Source organism: Mustela nigripes, chromosome 3 (assembly GCF_022355385.1).
Source record: "Mustela nigripes isolate SB6536 chromosome 3, MUSNIG.SB6536, whole genome shotgun sequence".
NCBI lineage: Eukaryota > Metazoa > Chordata > Mammalia > Carnivora > Mustelidae > Mustela > Mustela nigripes.
This window is the reverse complement of record NC_081559.1, coordinates 42,128,900-42,155,356: the sequence shown is the minus strand read 5'-3', so window position 1 is coordinate 42,155,356 and position 26,457 is coordinate 42,128,900. Positions and strand designations below refer to the sequence as shown.

Here is a 26,457-nt window from a genome sequence, read left to right as displayed (position 1 = left end):
CTAAACACCAAACAATAAAAGATCAACTAACTAGTATGTAAGAAAAAAATTATGAAGGGCTAAAAATCCCGTTTTTGCCATAAATATATAGCTTGGGGATCAACACAGACATGCCCTCGCCTTTAAAGGTAAACACATGAAGACACAGGTTTTAACTTTGACGCAAACCAGTGCTCCATGGCCCCATGGAAGTAGTCTCAGTGGCTCACTGTGGCCTGTGGAGCATCTCACTCCCCGCGGGAGCAGTCCTGGGCCAGTGGTTACCCTCTGAGGCATTTCGACTTGCTCTGAGTGAAACCATAAGTCAAAGAAACCAGCTACCCCCAAATGTTTCATGAATTATCTTAAATAACTCTACAGATCTAATTATGGTATTTTATGTCAATTTCTGATGCTTATTTTTACACACACACACACACACACACACACACACACATATACACCCCTCATCCAAAAAAGGCTAATGCATAATTTCATTTGTATTTCTGAAAAAATGGCACGAATTGGCACCAGTCAAGCAACACCAGCCTCTGCTTCTATACTGTACACATGCACACCCAGCAGAGTCTGCCCTACGTGTGACCACACTGCGATCTTCTCACCACTTCTGAAAATGCTTCTAAAGCAAGTAAGAGAGGTGCTAAGCTTAAACTCACTTTATTTCCTAAGTTCTCTAGGCCTACATCTTCAAGTGAATGGTAATTCATTTCACATTAACATATTATTAATTAAGGCTGAGGATCTGGGGTTCTCATCTGTGAAAGAAGCCCACAGCTGATCTATTCCTGGCAGTCAAGCATGGAAGACCAAGACCATAGAGATACACGGGAGGACCTGGACACTATTCTCAACGTAGTCGGGGTCAGCCTCAAATGTGGAGCAGCTCTGAGCGGCTGTGTCTAGGCCGAGGGGCCTCTCTGGGCCGTCAGACTGAATGGCTCCAGCAGGTCCTCATCCGAACACACATCCATCTTGCTACAGAATTTCACTCGTGTGGCTGAGAACCAAGATATGACACTCAAGTCTATCTGACTGGACAAGCCCGTGTGTGCCCAAAACACAAGGCCGAGGAATATAGGAGCCATAGGAAGGTCTGAGGGGCAGGAAGAACAGCCCCTGGAAGGGTGTGGGAGAGACTTTATGAAACGTTGCAGATTTATTTTAGATTTTGGAAATGGAGACCACCCCCCTCCAGAAAAGTGTGGAAAGAGGGATCTCACGCAATCCTGGGACTACCCAAATGCTCTTCTGACTCACCTGATGTCCAATAAGAGCCTCTCTCCCCAGATTCCTGTTTCCCTTTTCACCTCAGTCTGATGGAAGTCACACACTCAGTCCAATGTTAGTCCCACAAGTGCCTAACACTTGTGCCAGAAATCCTGTACAAGAATATTCGCAGTGGTGTTCCTCGGAACAGCCCCGAACCAGCAAAGGAGGACATCTCCCCACCACAGGCACCCCGTGGTATGCCCATATGGTGGAACACCACAAGCAGGAAGGACGGATGCTGACATGGCCACGACAGGACGAACTTCACAGACAGGATGTGTGGAGAAGACCAACTCGAGCACCAATGGCTGTGACCCCACCCAACAGTTCACCATCCACAAGCAACCAGTCCTAGGAGAGAGCAATGGGATAGCAACCACCCTCAGACGCGTGTGTATAGGCACGGGCTGGCGGCCACCTGCTGCTTCCCAACCTGAGGACGGGCCACCTACACACTTAGCTACCAGGATTTTGCACTTTCTCTGTGTGTGTTCTATTGATATAATATATCTCACCCTCCCAAAAAAGCTAAAAATGGGTCATCTGAAGAGTTTGTGGATACAGAGGTCAGGTCAGCAAGTGTGAGAGACAGAGTTGGGGTGGGGGAGAGGAGACAGGGGCACCAATATGAAGTCTCAAAGAGGAGCCCAGCCCTTCACAGTAGGAGCTGCTGCTTCCACAGCAAGGGAGTCATGAAAAGACCTATTTGTTGTTTGTCTCAGTATCTTTTCCCCAAATATCGGGATATACACAGTCGACTACCTGGCCCATTCTGAACTCAGACAGAGTGCTTCCTCCAACACCCCATCTCCGGATCAGCTGGCTGCTGGCCTTGATTAGCAGGGGGCAGCTACATTACCATGCTAATCCATGGAGTCTCAGCGCCATCTCCTTGATATGGATATGTGTGTGCTTATGGGCCGCCCTGATTAGCCCAGCTTCCATGTGTCAAAAGCGCCAGATTCTTCCCAAAGAATAATTTTAGCTTTACTTCTATCCCTAAAGTGTAAGAGTTGATTTGAAAAGGTACTTACCTCCACCATATGCTATTTTTCTTAAAACAATTTGCATTTCAAAGTGACTATGGCATTTATATCTGAATGAATATCAGTATGTTGCCTGAACTGATCTCAAACGAGCATGAAAAAGATGCTGGTTTTCTATTGAACATGACTGTTTTCATCCACCAAATGCCATCAAAGACAGAATGCCTCTTTTAAGCTATAGGCTTATTACATAAAAAATAGCTTGCTCTGATTTTTAAAAATATACTCTGAAATAAGGCTTTTCATAGCATTCAAATAAAGGTTCATCAACAATTATGTCTTGTAAAATACAAAATTTTGCTCACTGCACTTTCCGTTTTAGTTCATCTTCACAAACACAGCTTGGCCTTCTCAAAGGCTTAAAGTGGAAAAGGAATATTTGGCATTTGAATTACTGGTAAAGTAGCTTGTAGAAGAGCAGCAGTGCTTGCCAGTAGGTTAGAGACCTGTGCCTTGCATGAGGGGAGCACGACGCAGAGAGGGGTCTACAAAGGCCCCAGTACAATGCAGACATTGGTATCTACTGTGGGATTTTATACCTTTTTAAAAACAAATCGTAATTACAGCATAGTATTGATAGGAGCTTTCCCTGATCCTCGGAGGCCTCACACTGAGAAACAGATTGGTTTTGGGGGTGGATTCTCATTCCTACCTGGCCTCCAATGTGAGAGGAGTCTGGGGTATGAGGCCGCCTTGCAAACCTCCGAAGCACAGCCCCCACTGAGCACGAGCAAGACGGCCAGTTTGCTGGAATTGGAGCAGGGCGACTGAGGCTACTATAATGGCCACACCACTTCAAAATAGGCCTTTGCCATCTGTTCGTCCTCCAATTATAAACCCAAAAAGAAATATAATTCACAACACTACCATAAAAAGTGAGATACGGATGATTTAAGTGCCTATGAGCAGGGCCGTTCGCTGCACTATTTGCATTGGAAATCTGCCCTCCTTTTTGGCATCCAGGACTTGAGGCTAAGAGGATTTTTTCCAAGGACACATTCAGTATCTTAAAGACATAGGCGTCCGGGATTCTGCATTGTTATAAACTGACACTTGTTTTGTTAGAGTGCGTTCAACACGTCCACTACTGAGATGGGAATCGCGGTGCACCTCTTCACTGGGATATAAGCCCATATGTGCTGACCAGAGAGGAGAGAATGTATGGAGCCCAGACCCGGTGGTCACAGTGGATGTATTTGCTACTACCTACAACAGTGTGGCCACACTCAGGACTACAGTCCTGGGACCAGTTCCCACCTATTTCCTAAAAAGCAGAAATAGTTCATTTTGCTTGGATTTCTCCTTGTTCTGATTATGATGTCCAAGGAAAAAAAACACCGAATCATTCTTGTTGTATCAATGTCTTTAAAACTTACCTTGCACGAATGCTGTCAATTAGAAGACTTCCAGAATCTCATGTAACAGATCAACTCATTATTGAACATGAGCATCGATTCTTCTTTGTAATGGCCATAGGAATGATGTAATTTTATATCACACTTCTTTCTTATGGCTTCTAATCCTTTTCATGTGTTCCATTATTTTCATCATAATTTTAGATATATGACATCTTGCTGATTTAAGGCAGACAATTCATACTGCTATTTTCTTACTTCTGGATAGCTTCATTTCCAATTTCTCATTGGAGTAAACAAAACTGCAAAGGACATCTTCTATTAAGACTCTTCCTTAGGATAAAATCTTGGAAGAATCATTACTCAGTCCAATAGCATTAATGTCTTTTTGACTTGTGGCATATATTGCTGATTTTCTGAGGCCACTGGCCAAAAGATGATGGAACCTGGACATCTTGAAAACAATTCAGTTCATGATTTGTAAAATGGATATAACGTTAATGATGATGACAATAATATGCCCCATGTGGCTGATTTATATAAACATCAAATTGTATAAAGCACTTTGTAAACCACAAAGCCTCTGTGGATATAAGCTGTTATTAATTTCACCAATGGTGAGTTTTCCTTTTCTCTCTAGTTTATTTTTTACTAAAAGCTTAAAATGCCAATAATGCTAATTTTGTTTGCCTTTAAAATCTAAAAGGTATGAATGTCATCCTTACATCTTTCTTGTGCTGGGGTCTCCTCATGTGTCCCTTGCTCACACCTGCTTCGGCTATTACAGTCGTCCTCACAATGCATGAGCCAACATGCATGCTCTCAAAGGCATCCTGAGCATCTGCTGTATGGACCTGGGCAGTGCTTAGTGCTGGGACAGCGTGACAACACTCCTACCACTCCAGGTCTTCCAGAATTTCCAAAGGATTGCAACCAGGTCCATCCAAGCCATCAGAGGCACAATTTATAAAGGGAAAGAAGAAATGAAACCATGGGCCTGGGACATGGTGCTAACAGTGGATGAATAGTACAACCAGATGTGCAGAAAGAAAGAGGAGCTGGAAAAGCCCTGGGCCTGCTCACGTGCCACAGCCGGGCCACCACTGCATCCTGGAGATGGATATAAATCTGGTGTTCGGGACAATTCAAGATGAAAATATTAAGCACATGAGAAGGGAGGCGCTCACTTTAAGGGATTATATCCAGAAATCAGTCCAAATATATTTACTCCAAAGACAAAGTCTATGTCTTCCCAGTTCTCCGGCGCCACACTCATCACTGTGAAAACAATGCCCGCGCTTTCTTGCCCACTTTTATCAGGGGCAGGAACACCTGTTACTACAGACTCTGAGGTGTTTACTCACATAGTACATACATCGGGCTTGCCTGCCTACTGCCCATTACTTGTATGGGCTACATGAATGAGTTTATAGCAATGCAGTGATAACAAAGTATAAGCAACATTGCACAAAAGGAAAATAAAACTAAGGATTTTCTTTTAAGGGATGCCTAGGGGGCTCAGTCGGTGAAGCATCTGCCTTCGGCTCAGGTCACGATCTCAAGGTGTTGGGATCGAGTCCTGTGTCGGGCTCCCTGCTCAGCAAGGAGTCTGCTTCTCCCTCTCCCTCTGCAGCTCCCCAGGCTTGCCCTCTCTCTCCTTCTCTGACACATAAATAAATAAAATCTAAGTAACAAAATATGATTACCATGTTCACATAGTCATGTTTTGTAACACATAAAGCCCAAGATGCCTGTGTCTTCTCCTCTATTTTTGTAATTTGGTACTATACTCCTAACAACTACATCCAACATTGAGTTTCTTCTTTTGCACTTGATGACAGTTCTGTCTTGAAAATGTTCTTTCTCCTTTATTGTGATATACACAATAGGTGTTTTACCCAAAATCCATTTTGAGAACAGGTTTCTCTGGCTGTCAGTACATTCATTATCCTCTTCAGGAAGGAGACTGTGGCAGTCATGTAGGCTTATGCTCAGAAGTGCTCACTTCTTTCCCTCTATTCCGGTCCTACGAGGTCAGCTCTTATAAAGAAATCATGGCTGTGGTGTGGAGGTGGGCCTTTTACCACTCCCCAGAATATTCCAGAAAGACAAATGTTCTCTTAATAAGCGGTAACTACCAAACACCAGGCCCACCTGGTTTGGATATGGTGAACGTCATGACTACTCTGAAAACACCCCTGCCTGAGTGGGAGCAGGCATGCAGCAAGGAAGCCAGTCATGGGCTTGGCTCGATCACAGAATGGCTCTTTCCCCGGGCCCCAGACAGCACTCAGCCACCCTCCTGAAGGACGAGGTCCTTCTCAGGGACCCTCTTTCCTCCAGCTCTTCCCATGCAGACCATTTGCTGGTGCTGAAAGCATCACGGGAACAGCCAAAACATTATTCTTCACCAAACGTGCACTTTTCTGAAAGGGGGAACAAAGTTTCTAAAGCAACTTTTATTTACTTACGGGAATATCTGTCCCCAGAGTGAAAGATAGCTCAGTATCCCGAGTATTTTAAATGGAAATCATCAAGATCAAGGTGCTTTTGTCATCTTCTCAGAAGAGACCACCCCACTTAGGGTTCAAATAATTGAAGGAGGTTTCCTTAAACTGGAAAGCATGCTTCTGATTTATCCCTGAATTCCTCCCCAACGGTTCTGCCCATGGAGTGCTGCATCGAAAGAAAGCAAACAGTGCTTAGCCTCAATGATCATCCCTTATAGTTCTCCTGGGCAGAGATGCTTAATGATAAAATAACTGTGAGGTCACGAAACTAGGAGAGGGTAACAAAGAAAAGGATGCAATGGTCTCCATCTCAAAGAGCTTACAGTTTCAGGATGGAAACAACAGAACAGAAATCTGCCTAAACCTCAGTGGTAGAAACATCTAAACACAGAAACAGCTAGCAATAAGAATGTGTTTCTCACAAAAGCTGAAGATGGTGCAACTCTTCTGAAGAGTAGTAACTTTAGTGTCTCTTTTAGTTACAGAGTTAGCACACTTCCTGATGTTTTGGGTCTGAAAGAAATGCCCCCAAATATTTCTTCCTTTCCCTAAAAATAATGAGTTATTAAAAAGCCATCAAATCTACTCCAAGTAAACCCTGGTTTGTGGAAGGAGATTATCATTATTATTTTTTTTTTAGCAAAAAATCAATTTTTTGGCTAAAATTTATTTATTATTTTTTAGCAAAATAATTCTCAACCAGTAAGGCTTTTATTTGCAAGCGTTCTACCAAGTGGCTAGATGGGTGTTTAGGAAAAGGACCCGATTTATGAATCAGACTAACGTGGCAAACAAAGTCCAAAGTGTGCGACAGGAAGGGGTGACTGAGGCAGAAACACAGCGAAAAGCAGTCGGGATAGGGGGGTGGTCCCCTCCCTTGTGGGAGGCCCACGACCCAGAAGACACACATGAGCCATGCGGTTCCCTCTGTGCCCAGAGCAGACTCTGGAGTTATTAAAATGTTTTCTAGACCATTTGAAACTAAACAAAGAAAAACTTTGTTTCTAGGAGACAACGGATCTAATTCTGATGTTGCGTTATTTATTTATTTATTTTTTCATAGCTATTACGACTGTAACAGCAGCTTAGCGGCTCGGCGTCTGCAGTGTGAGCAGTTTTGATAAACAGCCTCTGCGGGCCACACAACGGGGATAATGTATCCTTAAGTACCGCCAATGAGCTGCCATTCTGCACAGCCAATTACTTCTGTGCGTCTGTCACTCAAAGGAAAAATGGCTGAGCCCATTAGATCAAACCTTTGTCACTGTTCCTAATGCACTCTTAGGCCTCATTAATCTCCGGGAGCAGCAACAGAGCCGCCGGTGTCTCATTGCCTCCCCCGAACAGGCCCACGTGAAGCCTCTCATCTCTCCCCCAAGTGCACCGCGTTAATCAAGCTCTCCTTATTACCCCAGTCCCTGTCACGGCGGAGAGCGCGCTCCCTCTTAAATGCTCTCATTATGACCCATCTTTAGAGCCGGCTAAGTGGAAAAAAAGAGAGAGGGAGAGAGGGAGAAAGAGGACGGGAGAGAAAGAGGAGAGGAAAAAGCAAGTCCGATCACATTAATATTCATGACAATAATTAGTATTCTAGGTCACTGAATATTCATGCTATTAGTTTGGTTTTTTATGGGTTTGCTGGATGTCCTGATTACTGAAGTGTGGAGGAAAACAGCATGGTTGAGACTTTAGATGTCAACGGCAGTTCAATACTCAAAACACATCGAGATCCCCGCCCCCAACCCCGAAAAATCAGCCTCAACCCTCCCGGAGGCTTTAATATTTTGAAACCGCTGGGGGCCTGAAGCGCAGGGAGGGAGGGAAGAGGAGGGGGCAAGGTTTCCTGCGACAAAGGCCTACACATTGCTCTGCTGAGGATAAAAACACAGTCACCATGCCAAATACCCAACAAAGACACGCTTTTGGGACAGGGAGGTATCTGGCATCTCGGACCAAAATGGGGCAGTGTGGGAATAAAGAGTCGGGGGGACATGGCCTAGGAGCCCGGTGCCCATGGAGATCCGGCTGGTCCCGCAGAGCTCCGCTCCCACCACAACAGAGGGAATGCTGTTGGGGGTCGGGCATGGGTTTAGTGTGTCTGACCCATGAGGGCTGCACACAGGTGACAGAAACAATAGTGCCCGGCATGGAAAAAATCCATGCAAAATTTCTGTCCCCTTGCTTCCTTTTCTTCACCAGTGACAAGTACAACAAATACGATGGATTCCTGATGGAATCTAGAGACTGGCCCTGGACTGCTGGACTTTGCAAAGGTGCACTCCCAAGAGCGAAGTAGGTACACTACCCACGGCAGCAATGAAAAAACCGGTGTTCATCTGCATAAGGTCCTAAGATGGGGAAGGTGATATTCAATGTAGGGTTTCTGCCTCTCAAGGCCCTTTTGTGGACCACTACGTTTTCCTGTTGTTACTTCACTGTCAGAATAACATCCAGACCTGACACAACTCAGTATTCCACTGTAGGTGGATACGATTCTACAAAACCAGCCTGGCTGACAACTCCTGTCAGAAGATACTGTGGGACATCTGACTGTCTTCTCTGGAAGTATGCCTGAAATTACAGTTGGATGGATTCACTAAAATGTGGCTTCTGACTAGAATGGTGACGTGGGTTCCAAGCCAAAAAGCACCAGGAAAGGCAGATACTGTCATGGACATCCTGAGTGAGTGACCTTGGAAGAAGGGGGAGATGTGATCAGGAAGGGGAAATTTAACCAGGCCTGAATAACTATCTCCTGGATTCTTCTTCTTCCTCCTCTTTCTTGCTGGAGTAGATGCTTAAGTAATTTTTCAAAAAGTAATTTGTTTCTGTATCCATGTATATCTAAAAAATTTTTTCTTCCTCCATACTTGATTGATAGTGGTTTGGCCCTTCATAGACTTCTAGGTTCAAAATGATTTGTCCTTAGAAAGGAATTCTTCCATTGTCTTTTAGCATATGGTGTTTGCTCCGAAGTCCCTAGGCCGGAATAGTTCCCTCTCAATAGGTAAGCATGCTCTCTTCCTGCCTGGGATGCTTTCTGGGAATCTGTGTTTGCAGAGTCTCCTCTCCCCTGAACTTGACACTCAGCTCTTCAGATGGAAGACACTAACATGTCCTTCATCACCTCTAGTGTGCTTTCTGCTATCACAGGTACAATCACCAACAGTATCCTTGGCCATGATCTTTACAGCACTGAACCTATCTACTGAATTTAAAATTAAAAAAAAACATTTTTCTTTTTGTAATCAATTTTTCTTTAATTTTCAAGGACTCTTTATCCCCAGGTTTTTCATGTAAACTTTGTTTCATTTTACGAAGACAATAATAATTAGCCTCTTAAGTCTTCCTTCTTCCCCACCTCTCACTCTCTTATAGGATCAGTTGCAGTTTATCTTGGTTTCTCTCATTTTTAGTGTTGGTTTCCACAAATGTGTTGGTTTCCACAAATGCAACGTATTTGTGAACGTGTGCCCGCCAGTCCATCAGGTAGAGGCAGGGGCTGGCCCTGCAGCCTTTGGAAGGTGTGTGGCCCAAGCTGACTGGGAGGTTCATTTTAGATCAACTGCACAGGGCTCGTGGGCAGGCTGGTGTGCATCAGTGACGTCCCTCACGGCAAGACTGCCTTTCCTTGTCATTTCTTTCTGTCTCTGTGTGTGGATGTCTGAGCTCCCTAAGCCACTCCCTTCTCTTTCAAGCATCAGTGTCCCCATCGGATTGGAGGTGGGGGACACCTATAGCAGGCTCCTCTGGAATGTGTCCCTCTACCCGCCACGCCTGCCCTCCGCAGCTGCCCCACAGAGTGTGGGGCCTCCCCACCTTCACTGCAGTTCTTCTGCTCTGCGTAACTTGTGGGCCCCAAAGGGAGACCCAGGCTCAGTTATCAGTACACAAGGCAGCTACTTGGATGTGTTTTTCCTCCCCTTCCCTAAGCCCTGGTCAAAATATGATATGAACATCATCACAGTTCCAGCATTTTGATGTCTGAAATGCAATCAACATTCCAAGACTGGTGAGGCATTTCCCAATACTAGGAATAACATAAGACCACCACCACAACCAGTGATTTTCTATCCAGTTGCCCCCTTCATCCCTTGAGCATTGATCACCAACTTCAATGGTCTTATCTGTTTATCTTCTGATTCCTCCGCCCCCACCAGAGTGCAAGGCCTCTGAAGGGAAGATCTCATACTGCCCATGAAACCTCCAAAGCACTATTCGGGGCTGGGCATACATGCAGCCGACCCAGTAATGATGGTACACGAGCAGTACAGGAAGAAAAGCAGTAAGGTATTCCAAAGTCAACACAGACATACAATTAGGCATTATCATATCTGAAATGTGAGATGCATTAAGATCATATACTAGAAAATCAAGAGAAACATTTGAATAAATATTCCCACTAACATAGAGTTCAATATAATGACTGGATATAAAAAACATAAAGACTATGAGCTTTCTTATTTCTATTTTTTAAAAAAATATTTTATTTATTTATTTGACAGACAGAGATCACAAGTAGGCAGAGAGGCAGGCAGAGAGAGGTGGGGGAGAAGCAGGCTCCCTGTTTAAGCAGAGAGCCCAATGTGGGACTTGATCCCAGAACTCTGGGATCATAACCTGAGCCGAAAACGGAGGCTCTAACCCACTGAGCTACCCAGGCACCCCGAGCTTTCTTATTTCTTGCAAAGTAGATGAGATAACAGACAGCCCCCTCCTCTTCCAACCCCTCTCCCCCAAAACACTAGCTTCACATTTCATCAAAAATTATAAACTAACAGAACGGATAGACATGATACATCTAAATGAAGAAAAGTGTTAACATTTTACTGAGGGATATATATTAGATTTGAATAAATCGGGCAAGGCTTGTGTTCCATGACAAGAAGCTCAATATAGTAAAGATATCAGTTCCTCCCCAATTAACTGATAGATTAAAAGCACTGTCAATGAGTCACAATGTGATTATTTTTCGGGGAAAGGAGAAGGTTTCAAGTTACTCTTAAGTTTATTGGAAAAAATAAATGAGTGGCAATAGTCAAGAACACCAGTAAAATCAGAGTAATATTACTGCCAGATATAAATTGAATCATAAACCTAAGAAACTGTGGTAAATCCAGACATGGTAACACAATGGTAACAATAGGTCAACTGAAAGATTCCCAAGCCCAGAAGCACAGTGATTTTGATTAAATGAGTTAGTTGTATAATAAAGGTGACACACACAGTTATAAGTAAACAGTTTGACAGAGAAAGGACAATTAGTTATCTATTTGAAAAAGGAGTTTAATTAGATTTCCTATTGTGTATAATTGATGCAAACAAATTAAAGGTGGATTCAGGGCTAAATATTCTTAAGAAAGAAACAAAAAGAAAACTGCAAAACTCAGAAATATATATTTATGAATTGTGATCTGTTTTCAGGATTATTACTAAAGGGTTTCTAAATATCTAAAGCAGAAATTGCAGAACTAAGACTTATAATTTGATTATATGTATATATTCTTGATTATACATTAAAAAAGGGAAAACCTCTATATGTAAATTAGACCATAAAATTTAAAAAGCAAATAATAAACTGAAGAAATACCTATAGAACATATTATACAGCATTAATATCCTTAACATGTAAAGAAGACAAACACCAAATACAAAAATGGGAAAAGATACATCTAAACAATTGTGACGTAAGAAATATCTGTATCAACAGGCATGCAATGGTCAACTTTAGTGTTAACTGAAGAAATCCAAATAAACAAAGCATGAGATATTTTTAGTATAGATTCCAAAATGATAACAGCAATGCTAGCAAGCATGTGTGGGTGAAATGGATACTTACTTTAGAGATGGAAGGGTACTTGTGTAACAAAACCTTTCCAGAAATTACTTTGGAAATGCATACCACTATCTTGGTATCTAACCACTGACTGAGTCACTTCACTTAGGGACATTTGTCCTAAGACAGTAACAAATGGTATACACAAGGATTTGGGTACATGCATATTATCACGTCTACACAAGTGATAAAGTTACAAGAAGGGAAGGCACAAAACATTGCTCTATTCCGGTAATTGAGATAAGAAAACAAATAAAAAGGAAAAGCATAAAAAGAAACAAACATCTCCATGTTAACTCGAACCTCTAGAACAAAACAGCAGAAATCAAATGAGTTGAGAAAGAAGAATACAGTTAAGTAGCATGTTAAGTTCTTTGGCAAACAGCCCTAAAATAGCTGAAATAGTACCTATTTTTAGGTCAAAGTCTGCCACTTAAAATAACATCAACATACTTCAAGTTAAAATTGTTCTTCACGTGAGAGAGTACATGTGAACAAGGGGACAGAGGGTCACCAGCTGATGCAGTCACCTGCATGCAGAGACAAGGAAGCTACGTCCCTGAGCACCATTGTGACCACGAGGCACTGTCTTTCCCCAAAGTGGTATTGTGCTCCTATGATGTCACAGCCCCACTTAACATGTCCCTACTTGTGATCCGAGGAAGAGTACACATTAACCAGGTTCCCTTTAAGAGGAATTAACTTGGCTAAGGGTTGGAAGAACGTGCTGTCATCAGTTGAAAGTGGGAGCAGGGAAAGGGATTCTGTGCAAAAGAATCCCAAACCCCCCTATCCACACAATGCCAGGGCATTCGAGAGAAAGGAGGTGCTAAAGGAATGCTCCTTTAGCCAAGGCACAGGACATGAGCCACTCCACGCATATGATAAGGTTACAAGGCATTTTGTATTTTGTTTACCAAACATTATGTTTTTCTTTTTTTTTTCTTTCTTTCTTTTTTTTTTTTAAAGATTTTATTTCTTTATTTGACAGAGATCACAAGTAGGCAGAGAGGCAGGCAGAGAGAGAGAGAGAGGGAAGCAGGCTCCCTGCTGAGCAGAGAGCCCGATGCGGGACTCGATCCCAGGACCCTGAGATCATGACCTGAGCCGAAGGCAGCAGCTTAACCCACTGAGCCACCCAGGCGCCCCACATTACATTTTTCTGAGGAAAACAAGGGGCAGTTCAGCACCAAAGAACACAAGTCTCAAGATTAAAAAAACTCTAAATTCCAAACATTATGTATTTAAAACTCCTTCAAATCACTGAGGCTCTTCCCTCATCCTTGTGCCTGGCAGATTCCCATCCATCCTTTCTTTACACTCTGCACAGGCACCCTCCAAGCCCTGAGCCTTGGTCCACCTTCTCGGGTAAACTGGACCCATCACCCCTAGACCTTCAGGCCTCTGTGTACTTGTACCGTGGCCTGCCTCAGAGCCCTGCCTTTACCTGTCTGCTGGTCTTTCTTCCCCACCAGAGCCCAAGATTCTCAACAGCAGAAATGAGTCTTAATCTTCTGTGTTCCCAGAGCCCAGCACCATGCCTGGCATCCATCAGATATGCCATAAATGTTTGTTCACGTGACTAAAATGGGTGGGTTTGGCATGGTGGGTTAGAAGAAGTGGAAAATGAGCTCATTTTAAGGTGATGGCCTCAGGTGTAAGTTCTGGAGACTGGGGTCTCCACACCCATAGCATACACAGTTCCTGGCGTAGGACAGGCGCTCACTAAATATTTTTTGAAAAAGCTAATAAATACAAAGCAGTGAAGATATCAGCTTTTCATTTAATACAGAATCCCTCCTTCCACCATGGGTACTTATTTTCTCTCTTCTTATCCCAGAGTTAGCACACCATCCAGAAAAGGGAAATTTCAGGTATGTCTCAGAAGGAAGGTCAGCAAGTCATAAGAGACCTTACCACCATTTTGGAATGAACTGATGTCTCCCTAGCAGAAAGCCCTACTTCTTTGGATTTTTAATAGCAGCTGATGTTTGAATTGTACTTTACAAGTTTCCCAAAACTTTCCTATGTATTATCTTACCTGCAATCACATTTCTGTGGTGCACACAGGCCAGGCGAGATGGACCTAATATGGTGGTAAAACTTTACCGAGTTAGCGGTCCAACGCCACTTGGTATCACACAGTAGAGCCCCAATGGACCCCAGTTCTGGCCCCTTTCTAGTACCTTGCTTTCACCAACCAACACTGTGTATACCACAGAACTGTGGGGTCAGCATGATCTGTCTTTCAAAGCACCTGACACCTCAGAAGGAGAAAAATGCAGCAGAGTCTATGCCAGAAAGTCCCAAAGAACAGTTAATTCGTTTTTAAAAGACTGGATGCATGTCAAAGAGAAAAAAGGGACTTCTTGCTCGAGAAAACAAACCTGTGTGTTAAAGTGTGTTAGAAGGAGGACTCAGGTCTTTTCTCTGATAAGTAATCACTGGAAGGTCAAAGCCGGAAGGCAACCATTTGCAAAGACTCACAAAATGAACCACGACATTCTGAATGGCCTGCAACTGCACACAATGGCCAGGAATTTCTAAACACATCTAGATTTGAGAAACACTTCCTGTGATCCTGAATTAAAGACCAAATCTCCTTTCAAAAGAGAATAAAGAAAATTAAAGTTGTGTAAAAGAATGACATAAAAGTTAACAATATGAAGCCAAGAGAATTGAAAGTTGAGGTCCAATAGTTTCCTTTCAATCTTGTTCCAAATAGCTCTTCCACTTTCATCCACTTAGTCACTACAAATACACACCAGCCCTTGATAGTTTCACAGCTCATTTACATACTTTAGAAGACCCTTAAATCCTCAATCATATGCAAAACTCTACTTCCAACTACACATCTCTGGGAAAACCTCGTGGTTTGGTTTGTGAGACTGTGACTCAAGATGGTGCCATGTGCTGGCTGGCAGTCCCGGAACCACAGGTGTAGGGAAGATGACCATCCACAGAAGAGAAGAGGTTTCTAAACCTTAAAGTACAATGTTTATGGTTCTAACCTCACTTCATCTCCAAGGCTCCACACTGTCCTGCGACCAGCAGCACCTACCACTGGGTTCTTGTGCGGGTCTGCCATGAGCTTACCTGAATTTGGTGAGATGTGTAAACTGCTCATGTCCTTGGACAGGCCGTTGGTTTTAGGGCTGGAGATGGGCGCGCAGGCCGACGTGGCTCGGGGTGGCCTCTTCCCTGGGACTTTCACAGTGGTTCTCAGAAGATCAATCTCTTTACCATGAACATTCTGCATGTAATCCTGTTCAAAATGTTAAACATCCAAGAGAGATTAAAAAGAAGACCTCGTACAATCTAGGACACAAGGTTCTATCAGACACCATAAGTTATAATCCTATGACCCCTTCCACTGAGGCAGGCACTTTAAAAATAATGAGGTTTTGATCCGTCTAGTATGGTAGCATCATCATTATACTGAAATCACAGCCTCTGTGTCCTGAACTAACCCAGACCCTGGAAATACAAGGAGACACAGGAAATGCTTCCACTTGGTGGAGGACAGGCCAGCTGGAGAAAATAAGTATCCATGTGAAATCATGTTTTTTAAATTGCTGCTTATTACATGGCACACTAGGACCCCAGACTCTGTCTAAGTTTCAGGTAAAATTCCATGCAGTAGGAAATTGCTTTGTAACAACTGTTCAGTCTCAGATAGCAACACCACTAAGCGCCTAGACAAGAATGAAGCTCTCTGGTGGGAGCTCAGGAGAAAACTAAGTAAAAGGTCAAGGATTTCACTAAGGACCAGGACAATGTCTGAGAGGTTGGTGGTATGGTGCTGAGAAAACACAGAGCTTATGGATGGATGTGTAATAGCTGGATGTTGAGAAAGAAAGAATACTGAGTAAGTCTGGTACTCAAGCATTGTGTTTCTCCAAGTGATTCAATGTATCCAGAAAAAGTTATCTTGCCATTCTTTCCATGCTGGAGGTGAATGACCAGGAGCTAACAGAACCAGGGGGAAGTCTAGGTGGATAGTGATGGTCTCTGTGGAGGTCACCTGACAACATTTCAGTGTAAAGTACCACCGAAGAACTGGTTGCTGGGTGGGGGAATGGGAGAGGAAAATGAAGGCCAGAGTGAGGGGCTTACTGGTGAATTAGGAATTACTGGACCTCCACGTGCGAAGAATGTTCAAAAGGCTACACAAGGCTGGAACCAGGAGGAATATGGGAGCAAAGACCAGCAGAGAAAGGATCCGGAGCTGCACCAAGGGGGTCAGAAACAGACCAGCTCTTCAATGGGAGTGGGGAGGCTAGGCCTCTGTCAGCAGTCACCACCCAGAGAGATATAGTGGGATCCACAGAGCTGCTGTCAGCCATGGGAGCCAGGAGCAGAGGCCCTGATGCAACCTGCCCCTGCAGGACAGGCTGGTTGGCGTTCGCCTCCGCCATCTTGACAGACCCAAGACTCCACCTGAAAGTCAAGATGCTTGGGAAACTCCCCAAAATATAATTAACCATGAAAGAGCTATGTTTTGAAAGGATGTGGACCAAAGACAGAAGGCTGTTACCATTAAATTAGATAGAAGGATAAGACAGACTGGAAAAAATACATGGAACCTCATGAATGAGCTCAGGGTGTTGAGGATGGTGAACAAAAAGCAGAAGGGAAGTGATCCTTGGTTAGTCTAGGACTGAGGGTCAAGGTCATCCACAAAAAAAAAAAATGTTGTTCTTAAACATCTTTAACTTACTTCCATTAATAGCCACTGAAAATAGGCCAACCTAAGCTTCAACACCAAAGTTAAGGCTTGTACATAATGAATTCATTCTTGCATAGTTACTCTTTCAAAAATATCAACTTGCTATAACTTTCTTCTTTAATGCCAATTCTTAACAAATTAAAATACAATAACAGGAGTGTAATTGAGCATTTATTGCTTATGGGCTCTAAAATGAGGCTAATCAGATAGTGACTAAAGCCTCAGCATGGGTTCTTTTAATAGGCATGTTTTAACATACAATAACCATGATATTTTATTTAAAATTATTATAGAAATGTACCAAGTGTCTGCTTTTTGGATTACAATGCAGCAAGGGAACACATTTATCTTTGGCTCAGCATGGGCCAGGGAATCTGTTTTCTCGCTTGAGTTAGACACCAAAACTTCAGAGGAGCTAGATCTAAGAAAAACAAACCAGGATATAAACTTGGCAATTCTTATAGTGCAAGCCACTAACAGTTTTACAAACCTTACAAAATGCACTTCCTAATCGACAAAAGCCCTTTACTATGGTGCTTCGGAAACAGGTGGAATGCAAAGGCGCGTGTCTGTGGCTTCAAGTTTCCCCCAAGAGAAACGACACTGAGTTTTCTGTTTTTGAAAGAACCCAGCCTTTTCATCTTGCCCCAGCTTGGTACTTGAGGAATTAAAGCTAGGACCACTAACCAATGTCGCCTCCTCAGAAGTGGGACACGCGGCCCTACAGGTTTGAGGTAGGGGCCTCACTGGGTGAAGTAAAGACAGCAAGCTTGATTTTGATATGCAAATGTTACAGATACTACCCTTCTCCTGTTCCTTGTAGAAAATGCTGATCGATGATAAAAGGGGAAAAAACCCTTTAACAAGGCATGAGGGTAATTCAAAGCCAAGTACTTTTAAACAGCACTTAACAAGTCCCTGGGGCCCACTCAAGAGCCAGGCCCCCCAGAGGTGCTATCTCCTGCCCCTCAACAGCTTGAAAAAGTAGTAATTGCAAACCTATTTGCATTTTTCTTCTCAAGTTGTCCATGCTCATCGTGCGGATTATTTTCTCCAAGCAGGCGCTGGAGCAAAGGGACCCGTTGCCGAACGTGCGGTGAGCTCAGGAACGGAGCACTGCGGCCCCCCGCAAGCCCACTCCTGCACCTTTGCCAACCCTTGTTTTTTACCTCTCGCTCCTAATTATGTTGCATCTATTGCCGTACACTTAATTAGCTGCATTAATGTGATTTCTTTTCACATAGTCAAGCAATTAAGAGCTATGATTGAGTTTCATTCAATTAGCCTCAACAAACATGCTAATTGATGTCCCAGATGCAAATGAGGTGCAATGAGAGAAACCTGCTAGCAATTGAGAGCCGTGTCAGAGACCCACAGCTTCCAGCTTGCTGACAGAAGCACGGTTTAACGCGGCTCCAGCCTTCTGGGGGGCTGCCTTCAGAGAGGGCCGCGGAGTCATTAGTGCCGTGGTGGACGGCATCTCTCCGGACTTGGAGAATTAATTGATTTGCGGCTGACAGTCTTGTCCTCCAGTCTCATGGTCATGCGTTACCAGGACCTCGAGGTCATCAACTGGCTAATGCAGTACTCTGGCAGGGAGAGTAAGCCCTCACCCAAACACAGCATGAGGCTGCTGGAACCCAGGCGTTTTCCCCAAAACCGCAGAGGGAAAGGTGTGGAGGTCTTGGCCTGGCGATCTCAGAGCCCTCTCCGTGCGTGATGGACTATACGGTACTCAGTAAATGGTGAGTTCATCTTAGTCAGCTCTGGGGCATCTGGCGTTGGACTTAAGCTCAAAATACAGCAATCCATCAATAGTCCCTAAAAATACTCTTACTATATTGATTCTCACTGCCTCCCATCCCGACGTTACCTTTGGCTGTCTGCTGAAAGATGGGTTTGCTTGATGTGTTCATAGGGTTACCAAAAGCAGTTAACAAGATCTTAAAGCCAACTCCAAATGTAGAAATGGTATGACTGGCATCTCAGAACGAGAGCATCTGAATCAAACACACGGCTTTGAGACTATCTTCAAGGACAGATAATGCAATTAACACCACTGTGATTTTAACACAGATTTTTTATACAGTATGGAGACCCTTCATCTTCACAAATGTGAAAAAAAATCACAGAAACTTTGTGCCCATGATGTTTTCCCAATAAGTTCTGGTTTCTAATTATACATAAATGCCTAGAAATTTAATATATTAACATGTAATACAGCTTGTCTAGGTGAGATAATTGTTAGCACAAACTAATACTTGCTGTGGCCAATATATTGAATTTTTCCTCTTTGCATGACCTAGCTTGGCAGTCCTCAAAGTGTGGTCCCTGATACACTATCCGGGGGTTCACAGGTTCAGACTACCTTTAAAATATCCCAAGACACTGTTCGCCTCTTCCAGAGCTGAAATTTGTTTTTCTGGTGACTAAAATTGCTGGTTCTAGACCATAAACCCAGGCAGCAGAACCAAACTGCACTAGTCCCTCTTGTCAGTATTCATTGCCATGTTCTCTAAATAAAAACAAACAAAGTTTCACTTAAGAATGTTCTTGAGGCACCTGGGTGGCTCAGTGGGTTAAGCATCTGCCTTTGGCTTAGGTCATAATCCTGGGGTCCTGGGATCAAGCCCAGTATCAGTCTCCCTCTCTCTGCCGCTCCCCCTACTGCTGTTGCTTCTCTCTCTGTGTCAAATTAAAAAAAAAAAAAAAAGGGCAACTATTGATTCTTAAACATTTCAACCCTGAAGTACATACATATCTTCTTAATTTTTTGGGGTAATGACAGGGCAAGCGTGTGTGAGCGTTGGTGCCACACATGGAAGGGGACGGGTGTCCCACAGAAACATACTTCTGCAGTTGTCTGAGGTTCGAGCTGAACTAGCTGCTTTTTTGGTGGGACCTATTTTTACTTGAAAGAATGATATGTCAGACGTTATATGACTATTCAACCTTGGGCTTTTGGCAGCTATTTTCTTGAAATGAACAGCATGACCACTGCAGGGAAAAGAGTGGACAGTATCTGTGGCTGGTGTAGAACCCGAGTTTCCGGTGAGGATGAGAATCTTGGCAACTTGCATCTCTCACCGTGAGCTTCACACTTTCCAAAACTGACACTCTTTCCCAACAAGACAGATGGTGATATAAATCCAAACAGTTTCTGGATATTATATGATGGAAAGTGTCTCCATTTGGAAAGCTGCATATCTCAGTTAAACAATTTTTTTTCAATTACTTATTTGAGAGAGAGAGAGAGAGAATGCACACACACATACACACACACAGCAGGAGATGCAGAGGGAGAGGGTGAGGGAGAAGGAAAGGAGAGAATCTCAAGCACACTCCCTTCTGAGCATGGGACTCTCGATCTCATAAACCTGAGATCAAGACCTAAGGTGCATCAAGAGTCGGATGTTTAACTGAATGAGCCACCCAGGCGTCCCTAAGCAATGTTTTTGAAATGACCCATGCATGGTGTCACACAGAAGGTCATTCAACCAGCAAGACAGTTCAATGGAAACAGTAAGACTGTCCTACTGTTCTCAAGATTTCCTTTTGTTGTGGAAAATGTGTTTTCCATAAAAATGTTATTTATGTAATAAATAATATATCACAGAAGGGTGGTTTATTATTCTTTTAAATAAATTATATGAGTATTTTAAAATTTTCTTAGTTTTGATTTTTAACATGCTTAGTATCAATTAGGTATAATCCACAGATGCAGTGCCTGGCTGGTTCAGTGGGAGGTGTGTGTGACTCTTGGTCTCATGATCGTGAGTTCGAGCCCTCACTCTGGGTGTAGAAATGACTTAAATAAAAAAAAACTTGAAAAAAAAAAGATATAACCCTCAGAAACAAAAGGCCTTTAGGATTCCTCAGTTATTTTTAATAAAGTAAAGGAGTCTTGAGGCCCAAAGGTTAAGAACCACTGGCCCAGTTCAATATTCACAAAACAGCCAAGAGCTACGAGTGTGCAACAGCTTCACACACACAACTGGGGGAAGAGAATGAGAGCTGGGCTTCTGCAGAGATGCCAGAAATGTTCTTCAGATTTGTTTGTCTTTTCCTGGAGGAAAGGATTGACTCATTCTTCCAATTTTCACTGTACTTCATGAATGTCCAGGTTCAAAGAGGAACTATAGTTTGTATAAGTTCTATTTTTAAAAAATCCTTACTTCAGGGCTCAGAAAAAAAAAAGTATGTAAGAGAAGCCATTGTTAAATGCACTGCTATTCCCAACTCCATTTAATACTATTTTCAAAGGAAACTAATCTATAAAGACACACATAATACCATCCATTCAAAGAGACCCAAGCAAATGTTCAAGTCCAACATTTCTGAATAATAAACAATAGGCTCATATACAGTCACAGGAGCGCACGAAACCGATACCCTAAAAATACTATGAAAATATCGTAAAACTAGGAGGAATCTTCTGGCCATGTCCTTTCAGATCATATAACTCAAAGAAGACAATTTCTCCTTCTCTCCAAAGGGCCAGTCACAATAGCAAGGTAGGAGGCAGCTTCAAAGTGGAAAACCCTAGGAGAGATGATTTTTGTTTCCCCAGACAGCCAACAGAATTGCAGGGTTTCGCTTTTGGATCTGCCTTTGAAAGGACCCCTTGACCAACGTTGGCTTGTAAGTACACGCCAACGTGACGCGTGGCCACCCCAGGAAGAAGGTACCTGGTGCCCGGGACAAATGCAACAGTTACGACAGCAGATTCTTTAGTGGGCCCCGTGATCATGGAAGACCCAGCAGAAGGGAAGGCTGGGGAAGTGTCACGGGGGGGCGGGGGTCAGGGGCAGCGCGCTTCATGCACCATGGACAGCTCCCACACACAGCCAGGGCCAACCTCTAGAGGCCCCTCTGCCAGCGAGCATCTGACACATGTGGGCTGAAGTCCAACGTCAGCCCTGGGGGATAGGTTATTATAATATAAATCAAAACAGCAGAAAACTCCAAATTGAATTATGAATACACCTATTGCTTCCTGATTGTATCTGTCTTGATTGACCTAGCATATTGAGCTTTACACTGCAAGAAAGATTTTCCTCATTTTAGGTTCAAATTGAATATTACCCAGTTGTAACCCATGCGTGCTCAAACCCAGCCCACACAAAATGAATGTGTCGGGTATGAAAATGGCTTCCTGTCTTCCCAGTCACTGTAGGCCTCTTCCGAAGGCAAGCATGAGTGAAATTTCACTGCAATGAACTTCAAGGAGCTGGCACTGTTCCTTGGCTATGTGAGTACTTTAATAATTAATTATGGCTTGAAACAACTGGACCAGCAGTTATATCTGGGAAGTTTTTAGTGAGATAGGAATGTTCAGCATAGCGATATTAGATCTGAAGCTCTTTAAAACTTCAGACTTCTTGGGGTGAATTTGCTAGAACACATAGCTCTTCAAAAAGCAGATTTTTAAGACAGAGAGCACACACAGTCTGTCCTCAGGGGGGCGCTAATGATCACTACACCTTTTCTTCTGCCATTTAACCCAGTGCAGGACAGAAATTTCCCACATTCACTGTTGCCTACCAGAACACTGAAGGATTTCTCCCCATACTGAACGCTCACCACACCTGTGTTTTCTTCTGACACATTGCTTTTCTAGGAATAATTCTGTTCCCCTGATGCTACTGCTTCATGTCCGTTAACATTCTAATTTCCTCAACTAAAGAAGTCTGCAGAGGACAAAGTCAGCTTCCTTCGGGCCAGAGAACGGCCTCTGGAACCAGCCCGGGATCCAGCCTTGGGGTCTGGGGAGTTTTGCACTTGGGGCACACTACTTAATCATTCCTGGTCCCCATTTCCACATCTTTAAGATAGGGAGATGAACAGTTCCCGCCTCATGGGACAGTTCTAAGGATGGACGAAGATCATTTGCAAACTGTTTAAGAGAATGCCAGAGCCCTTCCCAAACGACAGCTCTCCTTACTGCTGTCCAGTCAACATACTGAAATCTTTGCCCTCCGATCTGACATGATCATTCCCTGAGCTCAAGGTGTTGTTACTACTTGAGGTAGTAATCCTGACATGATAAGCCATGAGGGGTGACCTGCCAAGCGACTTTTCATTTCCGAGCTCAGAAAAAAAAACTGTCCTCCGCAGACATCTGCTATGTTCTACTTTTTATTTTTCTCCCCCTCCACTTTCCTTTCTTTCTTTTCTCTTCTCTCTCTCTCTTTTTTTTTTTTGTGGGGGAGGCATGTATATGGTAGTCAGACATTTTTATTGCAAAATGCCGTCTGGAAAAGATGCAAAACAAAACTGCTAAAATGCAAGGGAGAAAAACACGGGGGGGGGGAAACAAAAGGCCCCCTTCCCTTTGCTTATTGAGTTCAAAGGCATAACATGCAGCACCCTGCAGCAAATGGGAAGCTACACTAATTTTAAAGCCATAAAACGCTACCCAGTGCCCCGCGGGGCAGGCCTACGCTGGAGCTAGTGGCACCTAAATAAGACACGGTTCATTTACTCCGCAGCTTAGCCTAATGTAATCATCAGCGGATTTTCGCCTAGAGTTGTAACAGGCAGAGAGCCGATGCGGCCGAGGTGGCACTCCCAGCCATCGAGGGGGCCGCCGCTAGATTGCTGTTGATTAGAAAATTTTTCAGTTTTGACAAGCACTTAATGAACATAAATCGCCACCTTGATTGGTTTCCATTTGGGGCCACAGGCACACCTGAGAAGAGGCAGGCCTTCCATCCCTCTCTTCCTTGCAAGACCTTCGCAACAAGCCAGTAACCGGGTTATGAGCTACAGAAGAAAATATTTATAAAATATCGTAATGGAATTCAATCTCTTGGTAGAAGAGGAAGAATATTTCTTGTGACCCCCCACGTCCATCCTCTACCATAGAGAGTTCTCCTCTGTAGTGACTTACTGCCAGAGAAAAAAACCAATGGGTTTGACTTATTTACCTTTTTGCAAGAATTCTAACTACGGTTAGGAACACTAAAAAGACCAAAAATGGAAAACAAAATGATACGGACTGGGTCAAGAGATGAACTACCATGCTGCGTCCCCATAAGACAATGTCCTATTGACTCTAAAAGCTTGAAGACTCAAATCTGCAAGCTACCGGTTAAATCTGCATATTTACAGAAACACACAAATATGCATATATTATTATTTTTTTAATTTAGAAAAGAAGGCAGATGGATTTTTCTCAATGTAGAAAAAATAGGTTAGGTAGAATCTAGAATATTTGGTGGTTTAGTTTTTACAGAAACATGAAGACTTTTCTTGGTCTGGTCACGCCCTACTTACACACTGTGTGATCAACATGAAGATAACTTGAACTTGTCCCACGCGAGCAGGCATTCTGGCCATTTTATTTGAAAATCTAAACACTTTACAAACCCCGAGCGTTCTATAAGATAAGTAAGAGTTTCCTCAGGCAGAAATAAGACTTTGAAAAAGCATCTAACCTTTTTTGTGTATATGTAAAAGGTATGAGTTTTTCAGTAGTCATTCTTTCTAACAAAAATTGTAATTATTTCTCCGAAAGTATTTATACTAATTTTGGCAGGATCATTCCATGGGTCTGACAACACTGATATTCACCACACTGCCTGAAACTGGGTGAATGTCAGAGATAGGTCCTGGGCTGCCCCAAGCACAGACAAGGCAGCCTCCCCAGTGCTCCAAGGGCTTGTGACAAGGCCAGGGGCAGCCCATAGGAACAGGGCTGGGTGGCTGCTCTCATACCACCTGGGTTCCTCCAGGACTCGTTCTGCTCAGGACTGCACCCAGCCAATTCCCCAGTGGGCCCTGCTTAAGGATGGATATCTCTACAGTTCTCGAATGTTGTAGCTTAGACAACAAAGCTTCCAAGCAGCATCTGCACGCCCACATCTGCAGTAGCATGAGTCACAGCAGCCAAGAGGAGGAAGCGATTCACAAGTCCATCCACAGGGGAATGGATAAACTAACTGTGGTAAAAACACAGAACAGAGTATGATTCAACCCATGCTACAACGTGGGCAGACCTCAAGGACATTACGCTGAATGAAATAAGTAAGTCACAAAAAGACAAACACTATGTGATTCCACTAATATGAGGAACTTAGAGTAGACAAATTCACAGGGACAGAAAGTACAATGATGCTGCCCAGGGGTTGCAGGGAAGGGGATGGGGACTTAGTGTATAATGGGGACAATCCCAGTTCTGCCAGATGAAAAGCTTCTGGAGACTGGCTGCCGGCAGTGAGAATACACTTCAGGCCACTGAAATGTACACTTAAAAAAGGTTAAGATGGTCAGTCTTAGGTTGTGTGTGTTTTACCACAGTTAGAAAGACAAAACCGAAATCCTGTGCTCCTCTCCCACCCTGGACTTTTCCTGCAGTCTTCTCTTTGAGTGGAACCTCAATACAGCTGGGACATATTTCTGTGTTAAAGTGTAAGGAGGTGGCTTCCTCTGCTCATGATTTTGGGAACTACAGGCCTGCTGGTATGAGGACAGCCCAAGCACATGGACAAATCGTGCCTCACTCTTTGTTCAGCAAGACTACGCTGATGGGAAGGACATGCAGCTGACAGGACCCTGGAGGTCTCTGCCCAAGCCTGTGGGAGATGCAGGCTGCAGGATACACTGGAACAACAGAGCACCAATGGACACAGCAAGGGAAGGGCATGCACGGCAGGTACACCCCAAGAGGACAGGCCGAGGAAATCCCACAGAGACATGCCATTCTCGAGACTGCGGGGGAAGGATGAGCACAGTTGGTGTGGCAAGGAGGAGGAATAGGAGAGGGTGTTCCTGGTGGAGCGATTGCATGTGTTTGGGCCTGGAGGCCAGAGAACACGGCAGTGCGAGCAGCTGGAAGGAAAGTCCGGCCCGGAGGGACATGGTGGGTCAGAGGCAGTATGCGGTGCAACACTCAGAAAGACCTGGCGGGTCCTGTGAAAAGATGAGGGCTCCATCTTAAGCAGAGTGGGGATCTTCTTCATCACTGACGCATTTAAAAGAATCAAGTGGAGAGAAGTAACAAGACTATGAGAAGTACATGGTGAAGGGGGAGAACTGCCCTTCTCTGTACCGCAGACAGCGGCTGACTTTTGAAAAACCTGATGCAGGGTGCTCTGGTGGCTAACGGAGCAGACAAGCAGGCCTGAGGTCTGGGAGAGGGGGGTTTGAGCATATCACCTCTGCCAATGGGACTTCCATTCTGAGGCCCTGCTGGATGAGTTCCCAGGGAGGACAGAAGGTGGAGACCAAAGCTAGGGCAGAAGATGAGAAGCCCACAGAGTAACCAGAGTCACAGACCTGAAAGGGGCTCGGTGATCCCCAAAGTGGACCGCCGAGTCCTGGCATGCCACGGGGCTCCATCCCAGCCACCATGGTGCAGAAGGGCCCTGCCAGGCCCTAAGTCATGAGTGCGGACCCCCCTGTGCATCAGAAGGAATCAGCACAGGATGCTGATGGAATCTGTCAGACATGAAGGAAGGAAGGAATTTTAAGGACAGAGGTAAGGATGTGCGAACCATGGAGATCCACAGTGACTTCTTTCTCTACCTAAGACAAAGGAGATGGGAGTTCTGTACATGTGTGCATGGATGGCCTATGTTCTCACATGACTATGCAGGGGCATGTTCTTAATTTACTCTCACGTCCATGGTTTGTGGCAAGCTGCCTGAATGCCTCTCCTGGGAAGGGGCAGAGCATCAAGTGCAACTAGAAGCAAGCAAGATCAATGGAT

At 44.0% G+C, this 26,457-nt stretch overlaps 1 protein-coding gene across 5 annotated transcripts in view; it reads right to left on the bottom strand.

The window, feature by feature from the left end:
- The window catches only part of AGAP1 (ArfGAP with GTPase domain, ankyrin repeat and PH domain 1), a 506,008-nt gene that overhangs the window by 154,369 nt on the left and 325,182 nt on the right, over positions 1-26,457 (bottom strand). For all 5 annotated transcript variants that reach the window (XM_059393776.1, XM_059393772.1, XM_059393773.1 and 2 more), the window contains exon 11: positions 15,113-15,281. In XM_059393776.1, coding sequence (XP_059249759.1) covers positions 15,113-15,281 — 169 coding nt within the window. The remainder of the gene's footprint in view (positions 1-15,112; positions 15,282-26,457) is intronic.